This window comes from Salvelinus sp. IW2-2015, linkage group LG17 (genome assembly GCF_002910315.2).
Source record: "Salvelinus sp. IW2-2015 linkage group LG17, ASM291031v2, whole genome shotgun sequence".
In the NCBI taxonomy this organism is placed as follows: Eukaryota; Metazoa; Chordata; class Actinopteri; order Salmoniformes; family Salmonidae; genus Salvelinus; species Salvelinus sp. IW2-2015.
Window position 1 is genome coordinate 39191817 of NC_036857.1, and position 16163 is coordinate 39207979.

The window sequence follows — 16163 nt, forward strand, 5'->3', positions numbered from 1 at the left end:
AATGGGAGAAACTACCTAAATATAGGTGTGTCAACCTTGTAGCGTCATACCCAAGAAGACTCAGTGTTGTATTCGCTGCCAAAGGTGCTTCAACAAAGTACTGAGTAAAGGGTTTGGATACTTATAAATTAGCAAAAAATAATAATAACCTCTTTTTGCTTTGTCATTATGAGGAATTGTGTATAGATTGATGAGGGAAAAAAACAATTTAATCAATTTTAGAATAACATGCTGACCACACCACTTGCGTCGCGTGCGCAAGAGTTGCAAAATATATTTACACATACATGTTATTCAATCATTGCACCCACACTGATCGCGCACGTCTGCGTAGCCAGTCGCTAAAATAGAACATTGTTCTATTTGTGACACTTGACACGCTGCAAGTCCCGCCTCTCACATCTCCTCCATTGGTTTTTGGCTGCAAGTCCCGCCTCTCACATCTCCTCCATTGGTTTTTAGGAGCATATGCCTATGTGCCAACTCCTCATTGGATTGAAAGATGAACTGTGGTCCACACTCCAGTCCAGTTGGTGGTGGTCATGCACCTTAGTTGGTTGCCAACCAATATATAAAGTCCAAGAAGAAGAAGAAGCCTGAAAGAGGAGGGATTACAAGAAACAACTCAGTTTACCCTTTTATCTGTGGATTCATTGTTGGAGTAGAGGACCTTGTGCATTTCAGGTAAAATAACAACCTAATGTTTATATCCAAGGACAAATTAGCCAGCAACAGCAAGCTAGCTAGCTAAATTGCCATAAATATTTGCTTATCGACCTGTCCCCAAATTAATATAGTTGGTTCAGATTTAATTTTGATATTTCAACCTGCGTGTCCTGGTTGTGTCTGGTGTGGAGGAATAAAATCAACATGCCATGCGGACGCACGCGAGCAATCGGTCTGGTCACCATGTAAGGCTGTAAGATAACAAAATGTGTAAAAAGTCAAGGAGTCTGAATACTTTCCGAAGGCACTGTACATCAAGCGTGTGACTCCACAAACTTGTTGTATGCATATGCTATTTGTTTTGGTTGAGTTTCAGATTGTTTTGGGGTCAATAGAAATGATTATTATTCACCAATCAAATAGCCTGATGGTGAAGTAGACATACTTGGTATTCATATCCCATCAAAAATAAATGAACACATTTCTATAGAAAGTTATCAAAAATAGTTATCATCTGGCAACCATGGAGAGGATCACACTGATTAACTCTTTAGTCATATCACAATTTACTAATGGCCCTGCCTATGACAAACAATTTGTTTTTTATAATTATTTGAGCAAAAAATAATTCACTTTATTTGGAACGGTAAGCCAGACAAAATTAAACTTGCATATATATTGTAACGGTTTTGAGGCCATCACAATATATATAATGAATACGAGTTAGTGTGGCAACAATTATTAATTTAATATTAAAGTATTAAACGTCTCACTAAAAGCTTCAATCATACAAAAGTTACACTTAAATCCAAACTGGTTCTCCAGTAGATGAGTAAAAATGTCTCACTCCTTTGGATTTTTGTTTTTATCCAGATTACAACCTCCCACTAATTCAAAATGAAACCTTGTTCAAACTATCACATTTTCTAAAATAAGCCATACAAAGGTGGTTGCAATACCAGTTTTATTCCCCAGAAAAGTCAGAACAAATATTACAACAAGTATTATGGTTAAACTCAAATATACTGATACTGAGGTTCTCTATCTCGGTTACACCCACCACATCTCATCTCTGGAATGCGGTCTTTAGGTTTTATCACCAAGTCAACTGTCAGCTCAAGCCCCAGAGGCCCAACTTAACCCACAGACAAGAAAGTATTCATTAAACCTTATCTGATGCATAAACAGTATTATTACATAATCTTGTAATTTTGTTCTCACACCTTCTAGTCATGTGTGCAGTAACAGACTCCTGTGACACCGATTGCAATCCTGCCTCTGACATTGGGAACAGTACATCAATATGAAAAGCAGATGAATGAATATACACTACCATTCAAAAGTTTGGGGTCACCTGGAAATGTTCTTGTTTTTGAAAGAAAAGCACATTTGTTCCCCATTAAAATAACATCACATTGATCAGAAATACAGTGTAGACATTGTTCATGTTGTAAGTGACTATTGTAGCTGGAAACAGCAGATTTTTTTTAAATGGAATATCTATATAGGCGCATAGAAGCAATAAAACGGGCCTTCTTTAGACTAGTTGAGTATCTGGGGCATCATAACTCAGGTAAAACAAGTGTTGATAGGCATAACATAATTTTCAGTAAGCCAATTATGCTGTTGGCAGTGGTGAGACGCAGACATAATACTCATGTTACATTACTCTTAAGAAAGTTACTGCAATTGTGCCGGAGAGAGTCAAATGACAACGGCCACCTCCTCTGCGTCCCGTTCCCCCCAGCTGAGTTTGTGAGAGGGTAGTCAAAATGATCCAATTTTCCTGTGCCGGTGGAGAACAAGTTGTAACAGGTCACTCCGGGAGTCAGGGGTGTAAAGAACGAGAAGAGTGAGAGATCTTATGAGGAATGAGAGTTCTGAATAGACTCAGCGGGAGTCCCAAATGACATCCTATTTACTTTTGCACTACCCTATTCATTGTGCACTATATAATGAATAGGGTTCTATTTGAGACACTACCTAAGTCACATCCAATCGCTTTAATTACTTACAGTAAGATCAGAGGCTGACCATCTCGGGAACTTCAGTCCCTGGAATAACATTATCTTCTGTTAAACTCTGTTCAGGAGGCTTTGGGGCATTGCACTGCGCCTTGAGTGAATTCTTAAGGCTCCCAGTACAGAGGACCTTGTTATAAGTTAATGGTTCTAATTTTGATCCAGGAAAAGAGAAAGAATTTAGGGGAAATTCTGTAGGAATCCATAAATGTAATCCTGTCTGGGATTAATTCCTGACCGCTGTAGAAAGTGCTGTGATTTATTTGATTCATTAGGATCCCCATTATCCGACACCAATGGCGACAACTTGTCTTACTGACTGTGGTCTGACAAAACAAAAAAGACATTACAGTCAAAAGACTTTACAATTTACATTCATTTAAAACATTAACCTGTAGTGTGCGTTTATATATCAGGAGGCAGGTAGCCTAGTGCTTAGAGCGTTGGGCCTGTAACTGAAAGGTTGCTAGATCGAATCCCAGAGTTGACAAGGTAAAAATAATTCGTTCTGCCCCTGAACAAGGCACTTAACCCACAGTTCCTAGGCTGTCATTGTAAATAAGACTTTGATCTTAACTGACTTGCCTAGTTAAATAAAAAACAATTAAAAAAAATCTGTTGAACATGCGTGTCGGTAAATGCACACAACAAGTAGGTCACATGGGGACGAGGTGTTGCTTGATATGTTTTTCGAAACCAGGTTTGCTGTTCACTTGCGCTATATAAATTGGAAGAGAGTTCCATGCCAGGGGGTGTAGTCAGAATGTGGCGACGCTTAATCTATTATTTAATGTAATGTCTAATCAAAGGGACTCTGCCTGGGCTGAGGGGGGCATTTATCATGGGGGAACATCTCCTATAGTGACTCAGGACTATTGCTTCTTTTTCTGCTGAGTGACTTCAGAAAGTTTTCATACCCTTGACAAATTCCCCATTTTGTTGCTGAATTAAAAAATTACCCCATAACAAAGTGAAAACATGTTTTTAGAAATTATTTCTAATTTATTAAATTAAATAGAGACAAATGTAAATGAAATAAGTATTCACATCAATGTGTCAACTTTGTTGAAGCACATTTGGGAGCGATTACAGCTGTGAGTCTTTCTCGGTAAGTCTCTAAGAGCTTTCCACACCTGGATGGGGCAACATTTGCCAATTATTCTATTCTAAATTATTCTAGCTCTATAAAATTGGTTGTTGATAATTTCTAAACAGCAATGTTCAGGTCTTGACAAAGATTTTCAAGTCGATTTAAATAAAAACTGTAGCTCGGCCACTCAGGAACATTCAATGTCTTCTTGGTAAGTAACTCCAGTGTAGATTTGGCCTTGTGTTTTAGGTTATTGACCTGCTGAAAGGTGAATTCATCTCCCAGTGTCTGGTGGAAATCACACTGAACCAGGATTTCCTGTAGGATTTTGCCTGTGCATAACTCCATTACATTTATTTTTCATTCTGAAACTCCCCAGTCCTTAATGATTACAAGCAAACGCATAACATGATGCAGTCACCACTATGCTTGAAATGATGGAGAGCAAAACTCTGTAATGTGTTGAATTGGATTTGCCACAAACATAACACTTTGTATCCAGGACAAAAAGTTTAAGTGTATTGCTTGGCCACATTTTTTTCAGTATTACTTTAGTGCCTTGTTTCAAACAGGATGCATGTTTTGGAATATTTGTGTTCTGTCCAGGCTACTTTCTTTTCACTATTTCAATTAGGTTCGATTTTTGGATGAAAAACAATGTTGTTGATCGATCCAGCTTTCTCCTCTCACAGCCAATAAACTCTGTAACTGTTTTAAAGTCACCATTGACCTCATGGTGAAATCCTTGAGCGGTTTTCTTCCTCCACGGCAACTGAGTTAGGAAGGACGCCTGTGTCTTTGTAGTGACTGGCAGTATTGATACAGCATCCAAAGTGTAATTACTAACTTCACCATATTCAAAGGGATATTCAATGTCTGCTTTTTTTTGTCTTTGTGTTTGAAATTCACTGCTCGACTGAGGGACCTTATAGAAAATGGTATGTGTGGGGTACAGAGACAAGGTACTCATTCAAAAATGATTTATTTTGAACAATGTTATTGCAAACAGAGTGAGTCCATGCAACTTATTATGTAAATTGTTAAGCAAATCTCTACGCCTGAACTTATTTAGGCTTGCCATAAAGGGGTTGAATACTTATTGACTCAAGACATTTCAACAATTTATTTTTATACATAAAAAATTGAAAAACACATTTCCACTGACATTATGGGGTATTGTGATTAGGTGTAATCTCAATTTAATCTATTTTAGATTCAGTCTGTAACACAACAAAATGTGGAAAAAGTCAAGGGGTGTGAATAGAAAGTATGACTTTTTCCACAATTTGTTGTGTTAGACTGAATTTGAAATTGATTTAATTGATATTATAAGGTCCTTCAGTCATGCAGTGAATTTCAAACACAAACATGAATGGGTAAAAAAGCAGACGTTGAATATCTCTTTGAGCATAATTGAGTGTTATCTACGGCTCTGCAATGGGCCGTATGTGTGTGTAAATATGTGTGTGTATGTGGGCTTGTGTGCATACTGTAGGTGTATTCAGTATGTTTATATTACGTACACTGAACTCAATGTGGTCCTAATCTATACTTCCTTACTTTCCTCAACTCATGTCCTTATTTGGTATTTTTGTCTTTCACTGCAGTGCTACAAATCTCATGGGTCCTCCCCTCCTCAAGGGTGCAGCAGTCTGTCAGCTGGCTCACCTACAGCAGCTCCACCGACTCTCAACAGAGCACTCGCCAAAGGGAAAAGCTTCAGGTACTCATACAGTAGAACATCTTCTCTTGTTCTTCCTGCCCCTCTTGTTTAAATGGGCCGCTCCAGTCTACAGAAGTGGATGCAGCCAAGTAAAATGTACAATATGGCACAATGTAAACAGCGCTTTCATGGAATGTAAAGAAGATTTATGATGATTGCAGTTGGTAAAAAATATGTTAATGTGCATCTAGGCTCCGGTACCAGACACAAAGGCCCTTATCTGCATCTCTAAAAGCAGACGGAGTCGGGACATTCCCGTTTGATTTACAGTTTAACAGAGTTAGCAGCTAACATGAAAATCACACTGATGGCTTCACAACAGATGGGGAAAATTAATATTTTTATCTTCAAAAAAGATTTAAATTGCAATAGATGTTGGTATATGATCCCCAATGTATTCATGTGACATGTGTTTCTTTATAGTCTCCTGTTTCTCTTTGTTGTTTTTTTACTAGTAAAGACCTTCCCCCTTGTCCTCCCCCCCCAAAATCAGGAACACACTGTTGCGGAGAAGTAGAAACTACAACGTGCTCATTTAAGCGTCTATAACCATTGACCCATTTGTGACCCATTTCAATGTTTTCTGTTTCTGTCACGTATTATTTTCCCTGGCTCATTCCAGGAGTAGCTCCCTGTCCCTCAGTCCAGCCCAAAGACACCAGGACACTCATCACTTCAGGACCCTGCCAATCTCTCGAGGACCAAGGGTTGCTGGCCCCGCCTATCAGCACCTGCAAGAGAAAGAGTCTACAGAGATGGAGGCGGAGTCTTTAAGAGGGTAAGCACCTGGATGTTCTGCTTTCCTTTGAAACTGAATGAGGACAGTGTTGATAGCAAGGTTGTTTGGTCTTGATAAAAGTCCGTTTGAATCATGTGTTTTGAAATAATATTCATAAATCTTCTGTTTACCTTGAGCCACCTTGAACTAAGTTAACTTAAATGGCGTAACACTCCATGGGTCACATCTTGTGTTGCATTTTTATTTTGAACAAAAACAAGTGGGTTGAGCCTTGGGCTGGCCTTCTGGGCATGGTGTGCCTTCCCGCCTACTCGAACAACCCTGCTGGAACGTCGCCCCGGCGCTTGAGACGAAGTGAAAGTCAGAGCAGACCAAACTAGCTACCTTATTTTCAGATAAACTGTCCTGGTAGCAGGGACAATGTTTTCAGAAAATGTTGACAGAAACAAACATCGTTCTTGGATCTGAATCAACTCGACCACAAAAAGAGAAGACAAAGTGAGAAAAAGACTGCCCATGACCATAAACCAGATAAACATTGGAATTAATTTTGAAAGGTGGAAAATGGAGTGAAATGGCCACTGTTCTCATGGACTGGTAGGTAAGGGTTGTTGTGTTTTTAACCTTAGTGTGTTCAATGTTCAAGCTAGCTAACACTGCTACTTAGCTAGCTAACATCTGTATTTGGACTGTTTTGTACTCAAAGTAATCTAACGATAGCTACATCATGTAGCTACACTGCACAAACCCCACAAGATGCCCAAGGCATTTATTTAAACTGGCTAACGCTAGCTGGCTAAAGCTAGATATGCAGATTGTTGACATAGTAGTGTGTGTGGTTGTTGATTTTTGGCCCCGAACCACCCCATAAAATGCATCAATCTAGCTATAAATTAACATCACACATACATGGATTTCTCATGGAGATACTGGTGGAGAAAGTTGGATTTCAAGAACCTAAGATTAGGCTGGACAATAGAACAAGTCAAAATTTACCCAAGGCTGAAAAACGGCAAAAGAACGTTGGCTGAGCACGAACGCTAGCTCGAGGCCACAGCAAATGAATTGAAACGGAACTTCGGAGAGCCTCTTCTGACTGGAGTGATGCTTAGAATTCCATTTCTCCTAAATGGCACAAGCAAATGTATCCCTTTTTTATTTTACAACTACAATCTGTTCGTCGGACGAAACTGGGAAAAAACCGACTTGTGTAGAAAGTAAACATCCGCACCTCGATGGTGTCAACTGTGCTTATGTCTGCGTAATGAGGAAGTAGGGAAAAAATGAAAACTTCTGACTATTTCTGGTCTAGTGATCGATGACAACTGCGGTTGCTGGCCAGATTTACATAATTACAAAGAGGAGATTCTCCTGATTTTAAAATGGTGTCTGACTTGAAAAAAATCTAAATATACACATTGCGAGATATTTTGTGAAATTAACAGACATACCTATATTTCCCCTATAGGAAACAATGGGATGACCTCAGAGTTCATGAGTCATTTTTTGTTGTTGTTGACGTTTTAACTACCAGCAATTGGTAACAGCATTGTACACTGCCCAAACTTACATCATTAGCAATAATAGGTTATCGTGATTAAAATGGTGTAGAACTTCAAATCATTAAAATACATACATTTTGAGACATTTGGCAAAATAGACAGACATGTCCCTATTTCCCCAAAACAATGGCAGTCAAATCAAATGTTATTGGTCACATACACATGGTTAGCAGATGTTATTGGTCACATACACATGGTTAGCAGATGTTATTGGTCACATACACATGGTTAGCAGATGTTATTGGTCACATACACATGGTTAGCAGATGTTATTGTGAGTGTAGCGAAATGCTTGTGCTTTTAGTTCCGACAGTGCAGCAATATAAACAAGCAATCTAACAACTCCACAACAACTACCTAATACACACAAATCTAAGTAAAGGGATGGAATAAGGATATGTACATATCAATATATGGATGAGCAATGACAGAGCGGCATAGGCAGGATGCAATAGATGGTATAAAATACAGTATATACATTTGGGATGAGTAATGCAAGATATGTAAAAATCATTATTAAAGTGGCAATAATAAAGATAATAGTGAAACATTTGTTAGAGTGGCTAATGATTTCAAGTCTGACTGATGGCCTTGAGATAGAAGCTATTTTTCAGTCTCTCGGTCCCAGATTTGATGCACCTGTACTGACCTCGCCTTCTGGATGGTAGCGGTGTGAACAGGCAGTGGCTCGGGTGGTTGTTGTCCTTGATGATCTTTTTGGCCTTTCTGTGACATCGGGTGTTGTAGGTATCCTGGAGGGCAGGTATTTTGCCCCCGGTGATGCATTGTGCAGACCGCACCACCCTCTGTTGAATCCTGAGCTGTAGACAATAAACAGCATTCTTACATAGGTATTCCTCTTGTCCTGATGGGATTGTGCAGTGTGATGGAGATTGCATCAACTGTGGATCTATTGGGGCGGTATGCAAATTGCAGTGGGTCTAGGGTGACAGGTAAGGTGGAGGTGATATGATCCTTGACTAGTCTTTCAAAGCACTTCATGATGACAAAAGTGAGTGCTACGGGGCGATAGTCATTAAGTTCAGTTCCCTTTCCCTTCTTGGATACAGGAACATTGGTGGCCATCTTGAAGCATGTTGGGACAGCAGACTGGGATAGGGAGAGATTGAATATGTCCGTAAACACACCAGCCAGCTGGTCTGCGCATGCTCTGAAGACGCGGCTAGGGATGCTGTCTGGGCCGGCAGCCTTGCGAGTGTTAACACGTTTAAATGTCTTACTCACGTCGGCCACGGAGAAGGAGAGCCCAGAGTCCTTGGTACTGTAATATCCTCAAAGCGGGCAACGAAGGTGTTTAGGTTGTCTGCAAGCAAGACGTCGGTGTCCGTAACGTGGCAGATTTTTATTTTTGTAGTCTGTGATAATCTGTAGACCCTGCCACATACGTCTCGTGTCTGAGCCGTTGAATTGATACTCCACTTTGTCCCTATACTGACATTTCGCTTGTTTGATTGCCTTGGGAATAACTACACTGTTTGTTATCGGCCATATTCCCAATCATCTTTCCATGGTTAAATGCGGAGGTTTGCGCTTTCAGTTTTGCGCGAATGCCGCCATCTATCCATGGTTCCTGGTTAGGGTAGGTTTTAATAGTCACAGTGGGTACAACATCTCCTTTGCACTTTCTTATAAACTCATTCACCGAATCAGCATATAAATCTATGTTATTTTGGAGGCTACCCGGAACATGTCCCAGTCAGCATGATCAAAACAATCTTGAAGCGTGGATTCCGATTGGTCAGACCAGCGTTGAATAGTTATTGTCACAGGTGCATCCTGTTTGAGTTTCTGCCTATAGGAGGGGAGGAGCAAAATGGAGTCAAGGTCAGATTTGCAGAACGGGAGGCGGGGGAGGGCCTTGTATGCATCGCGGAAGTTAGAGTAGCAGTGATTCAGTGTTTTGCCAGCCCGGGTACTACAATCAATATTCTGATAGAATTTAGGTAGCATTGTTCTCAAATTTGCTCTGTTAAAATCCCCAGCTACAGTAAATGCTGCCTCAGGATATATGGTTTCCAGTTTGCAAAGAGTCCAGTGAAGTTCCTTGAGGGTTGTCATGGTATCGGCTTGAGGGGGGATATACACAGCTGTGACAATAACCGACAAGAATTCTCTTGGGAGATGATACGGTCGGCATTTGATTGAGGTATTCTAGGTCGGGTGAAAAAAAGGACTTGAGTTGCTGTATGTTATTACAATTACACCGTGAGTCATTAATCATCAAACATACACCCCCGCCCTTCTTCTTACCGGAGAGATGTTTATTCCTGTCGGCGCAAGGCATAAAGAATCCCGGTGGCTATACCGACTCCGACAGCATGTCCCTAGAGAGAATCCCTGATATCTCTCTGGAAAGCAACCCTTGACCTAATTTCATCTACCTTGTTATCTAGAGACTGGACATTACCGAGTAAAATACTCGGAAGCGGTGGGTGGTGTGCGCGCCTCCGAAGTCTGACCAGAAGGCCGCTCCGTCAGTCTGAAAGTTCTAAGATCCGTCTTTTATTTAACCAGCTTACCATTTATCTACTACCATTTGCCTTTTTGTGTTTAATATTTTGTGTTTTGTAATCTAGCGGTTGAGAGCGTTGGGCAGTAATCGAAAGGTGGCTGGTTTGAATCCCCGAACCATCTAGGTGAAACATCTTTTGATGTACCCTTGAGCAAGGCACTTATCCTAGTCGCTCTGGATAAGAGCGTCTGCTAAAATGTAAACATAAACTACGTCTCTATGTGAAAGCGTGGCAATATCTTAACTTTTCATTATTCATGGCAGGCAGCACACCCCTGAAAACGAACTGCTCAGCAAAGCAAAGGCTCTTTTGAGAGCTACCAGATTTAGAAAAAAATAAGCAGATATTCAGTGTCTGTGTTTATATCTTAACGGGGTGTTACTTTGGCAGATGTCACACATCTAAATAAATTGTACAAAAAAATGATTTAACTAAATGTATGATGTTTGAGTTTCATTCTTTGTTATTTAGCTATTCTGAGTAATTACTACTTTAGTCAGGATATACACATTATTCAGTATTACTGCAGTTGCTAAATAATTCCAATAAATAGCAGCATAAGACCACAAATGAAATTTCAGAAGATCATTATTCTCCCCGGATACACCACTTCCCTCACAGGAAAACTTTTTTCTGTCCCTTTCTACACGCAAGAGGAAGGACTGAAAAAGCATTTAACAGATTGCTATGAGGTAATATAATGATGATTCATGTTTAATATTACCTGTTTTTATGCTCAGGTTCTGAAATTATATTTCATTACTATAACGATGATCAATAAGCCTGAACATTAATTCAGTCACCTCTGGTCAACAAAAACATATCTTCCCAGGGCATTTATTGTCAAATTCATCAACCAGCATTGACCCACTCAACAAGCCCCGCCAAAAGTTTGTGCCTTCTGCGGCAGCGAGGGTATGTTGAGGTAAATTTGCTTCCGCGAGGGTTGCGTGATGTCATTTATTGGTGGCTGGAAGAAGCACTCTTGTCTTTTCTATTCAAGGCTCTTTACTCATAATATATGTTAAGAGTTTTTTTTATGCATGTCTACTAGGGTTGAGGTTAGCGCATCTGTCTAGTGATTATTTGGCAGAGGTTCAATACCTGCTATAGTCACTATTTTTTGGGCTCTCCCAAAAGCAACACATGCCTAATACAAGATATTTATAGCTACCTGTAATGAGTGACCATTTTAGAAAATCATGGTACATATAGTCTTTGGTTGCATGCTATTTTATGTCAATCATATTCTGCTATAGCCTATAAATGATGCTTCGTGGTCTTATGCTGCCATCTATTGGAAATATTTATCAATTAAAAGTAATTTACATAGAGACATTGGTGAGGCAGCTGAGAAATATAGTGTATTTTTCTTATTCATTTCTGGTCTTAAACCTGCCTATCCCAGCAAATTACTGGACTTTCACATATAGGTTACTAGGTCACACCCAGTTCAAACCATATTTGAAAAATAAAATGTGGCTTGTTTATTAAGTGTTCTGCCTTGCAATAATAAATACCATAAAATACCTAATAACAACAAAACTGCAAAATACTTACATAGGTTTTGATTAAAATAACAATCAAAATGCTACTTAGAACTATAATGGTATTTACTAACATAATATTATTATAAAAATCGTTTTTAAAGTGTTCTAGGCTACCTTACCCAAGAATTAGGGTTTAGGGTTAAAGCTAAAATAGGTTATACCTATTGTTAGGGGTTAGGGCTAAAATAGGTTATATGTAGGTTTAGGATTTTAAAGCAAAAAAACAGTATGGGTTTATAGCTCTCTTGCTCCTCCCTGTGGCCTTCTGTGGGTACTACGTAACTCATTAGTGACACTTGCTAGGCTCATAATCTGAGGTAGCAACTGCGTCAGAACTACAAATCAATGAGCTAGACCTATCCATTTGGTTTGCAACTCAGTGAACCTGCGCAGCATTCGCTCAATTTGATGCCGACTAACAAACAGATTTCGACGCATATCAAATTACCTAGTAGCTATAAAAAGTAATTTTTTAATTAAGAAATGTCTTCTGGCTGTTTAAATGGGCCACATTTTGAAAAAGAGGACAGGGACATGCGTTTTGTTAAGGTTTACATCTTTTTTCTGAAAAAAAATATGGTTAACCATGATCAGAAAATGTTTAACGTTTGATGGCTATGCACCAGCCATAATTAGCACTGTGGGTCACAACAATGTGTACCCAGGCAAACAGTGAACTTGTGCACCAAGTAGCTGTAACCTTGTTATTAATAAATTACCTGATGTATGAGTTCACCGTGGACAGGTCTTATTGCCAACAATAGCGAAGCAGGCATTGTGATGTTCAACAGTGGGCTTGGAATAGAACAGTTGGAAGGCGAGTTGGTTCCATGGTGCTCAAAGAACTAATAGGAGCTGTCAGGGTGAAAAATGCCCTAAAATAAGGTCTGTTTTTTTGTGATTACTTCAAAACTACAGCAAGCAGTTTATATCCAAAATAAGTGTTAAAAATGTATGCCTACTAAGGTTGTAGAAGTTGTGGTTGTGAAATAATCAATGCCAAAAGACAGTTGCGAAATGCTGTGGATTTTTCTGTTACGCTTTGTGATTCAATGATTATTTGGTTGGTAATCGACCAAAATAGTTAGCGACATGAAACTGTTTGCCTGTTCAGCACAGTGTCTACATAGCATGGCATTGATTCCTACTGTGAACTGCCCAACTTGAAGGACTGAATGACTAACCGACATGGTCAGTCAAGTAAACAACGGCTCATCTGGATGACATATTGGTAGAATATGGGCCAGGGATGGGAAACTCCAGTCCTCGGGGGCGATAAAACAGATGATAAAACTAATTGCATCCTAAACTGAAGATCATGATTACAGTGGTTTGCGAAAGTATTCACCCCCATTGGCATTTTTCTTATTTTATTGCCTTACAACCTGAAATTAAAATGTATTTTTGGGGGGTTTGTATCAATTGATTTACACAACATGCCTACCACTTTGAAGATGCAAAGTATGTTTCCTTGTGAAACAAACAAAAAATAAGACTGGACTTGAGCGTGCATAGTAATGCACGCTCAAGTCCATTCACCCCCCCGAAGTCAATACTATGTAGAGCCACCTTTGGCAGCAATTACAGCTGCAAGTCTCTATAAGCTTGGCACATCTAGCCACTGGGATTTTTGCCCATTCTTCAAGGCAAAACTTATCCAGCTCCTTCAAGTTGGATGGGTTCTGCTGGTGTACAGCAACCTTTAAGTCATACCACAGATTCTCAATTGAAATGAGGTCTGGGATTTGACTAGGCCATTCCAAGACATTTAAATGTTTCCCCTTAAACCACTCAAGTGTTGCTTTAGCAGTATGCTTAGGGTCATTGTCCTGCATTGTCCTGCTCAAATCCCTGGAAGACTGAAACAGGTTTCCCTCAAGAATTTCCCTGTATTTAGCGCCATCCGTCATTCCTTCAATTCTGACCAGTTTCCCAGTCCCTGCCGATGGAAAAACATCCCCACAGCATGGTTCTGCCACCACCATGCTTCACTGTGGGGATGGTGTTCTTGGGGTGATGAGGTGTTGGGTTTGCGCCAGACATAGTGTTTTCCTTGATGGCCAAAAAGCTACATTTTAGTCTCATCTGACCAGAGCACCTTCTTCCATATGTTTGCGGAGTCTCCCTCATGCCTTTTGACGAACACTAATCATGTTTGCTTATTTTATTCTTAAGCAATGGCTTTTTTCTGGCCACTCTTCCGTAAAGCCCAACTCTGTGGAGTGTATGGCTTAAAGTGGTCCTATGGACAGATACTCCAATCTCCACTGTGGAGCTTTGCAGCTCTTTCAGGGTTATCTTTGTCCTCTTTGTTGCCTCTCTGATTAATGTTCTCTTTGCCTGCTCCATGAGTTTTGGTGGGCGGCACTCTCTTGGCAGGTTTGTTGTGGTGCCATATTCGTAAAAAATTATAATAATGGATTTAATGGTGCTTTGTGGGATGTTCAAAGTTTTGGATATAACAATCTTTAGCTGGTATTGGGACATGAGGGACGAGTCCGAGTCTGTGGGGGTGGATGGCACTGTGGGAAAACATGAACAAATTGTTAGTCAATAGTACATGGTACAATTCAATGTCATATTCCCATGTACTGTACACCCTACTGTATCCTGTGCATATGCAAAATAAACATTGATTATGACTTCAACTACTTCCTCTTCTTCAATGCTCTCCAGGGTTGTGAATCTCCATCAATGCTCTGTTGACCACGGCTAAATGGGGGGGGGGGCATTACTACCAAATAAGTCAGTGTCACAACAGTGTCCTTTACATAGGATGTGGTGTTGTGCTGTAACCAGTGTAACATGTGTCATGCTAATGTAACCATTATATTATAACAGGGATGGGCAACTCCAGTCCTCGGGTGCCTGACTAGTGTCACACTTTTGCACCAGCTAACACTTGACTCCAATAATCAACTAATCATGATCCTCAGTTTAGAATGCAATTACTTTCATCAGCTGTGTTTGCTAGGGGAAAAGTGTGACACCACTCTGGCCTCCGAGGACTGGAGTTTCCCGTCCCTCAACCATAGTCTACCGATATGTAGTGCCGAAGAGCCATTGTTTACTTGACTGACCACATTATTATTCATTCAGTCGTTCAAGTAGGTCAGTTCACAGTTGGAGTTAATGGCAATGTGCTGAACAGGCAAACATAGCTTTATGTAGCTAACTATTTTGGTCGATTACCAAACAAATAATTCTTGAATCACAAAGCATAACGACCAATTCTGGTCCCGCTTCATAAAGCCTTCATAAGCACTACATAAATGTGTCACAAATCACCTATAACCACATGTCATGCTTTATGACATAATTTGACAATCACCCATGTTAAATGTGTCATACTCCTATGTCGCATATGACAAACATGTGCGTTTAGAAAGGATGACATGTTGTGCTGCAGGATGACACATGCTCTAAATAGAAGTCATGTTGGTCACACCAGGCATCACCTTGGTGAAAGGGCCCAACATAAGGAAATTGAAAGTGTCTTTATTCTGGAACCAAGTTACTTGTTCCTCAGTACACAGACACTCACACAACAATCTAACGAGCCATATCGTGCGGTGCTGGGACCAGTCAGTTCTTTGACACATTCGCCCTCTTCCTCGCTGAAAGATCAGCCACAAAATGTTGACACCCTTTGTAACCAGTTGTAATCAAGCCCTGGTCTCCAGTATGAGAACAGAAGAGGAATACCTGGTGGCTAGGTAGTACCAGGTAGGACCAGGTAGGACTACAACAAATCACCTTGGCTTTGACAAACACAAATGCAAGCTTTGCAGGTACAGCAACCCATCTAAGTACTTCTCACACCCTACAGTAACTTGTGGATTATTGGAACCTTCATCAATCGGCTAAACATTTATAGGCTATTTATTGACACTTTATGTAGTGTCCTGTAATACATATTTTGAATTGAGACTCCTTTGGTCATTCATAACATAACATTCATAACATATACAGTTGAAGTCGGAAGTTTACATACACATTAGCCAAATACATTTAAACTCAGTTTTTCACAAATCCTGACATTTAATCCTTGTAAAAAGTCCCTGTTTTAGGTCAGTTAGGATCACCACTTTATTTTAACAATGTGAAATGTCAGAATAATAGTAAAGAATGATACATTTCAGCTTTTTTTTCTTTCATCACATTCCCAGTGGGTCAGAAGTTTACATTCACTGAATTAGTATTTGGTAGCATTGCTTTTAAATTGTTTAACTTGGGTCAAACGTTTCAAGTAGCCTTCCGCAAGCTTCCCACAATAAG

At 39.9% G+C, this 16163-nt stretch overlaps 1 protein-coding gene across 1 annotated transcript in view; it reads left to right on the forward strand.

Moving 5' to 3' along the window:
* Positions 1–16163, forward strand: part of LOC111976345 (pro-neuregulin-3, membrane-bound isoform-like) — a 198669-nt gene that overhangs the window by 168550 nt on the left and 13956 nt on the right. Inside the window, exons 7-8 of the mRNA XM_070447752.1 lie at positions 5385–5500; positions 6123–6278. Coding sequence (XP_070303853.1) covers positions 5385–5500; positions 6123–6278 — 272 coding nt within the window. The remainder of the gene's footprint in view (positions 1–5384; positions 5501–6122; positions 6279–16163) is intronic.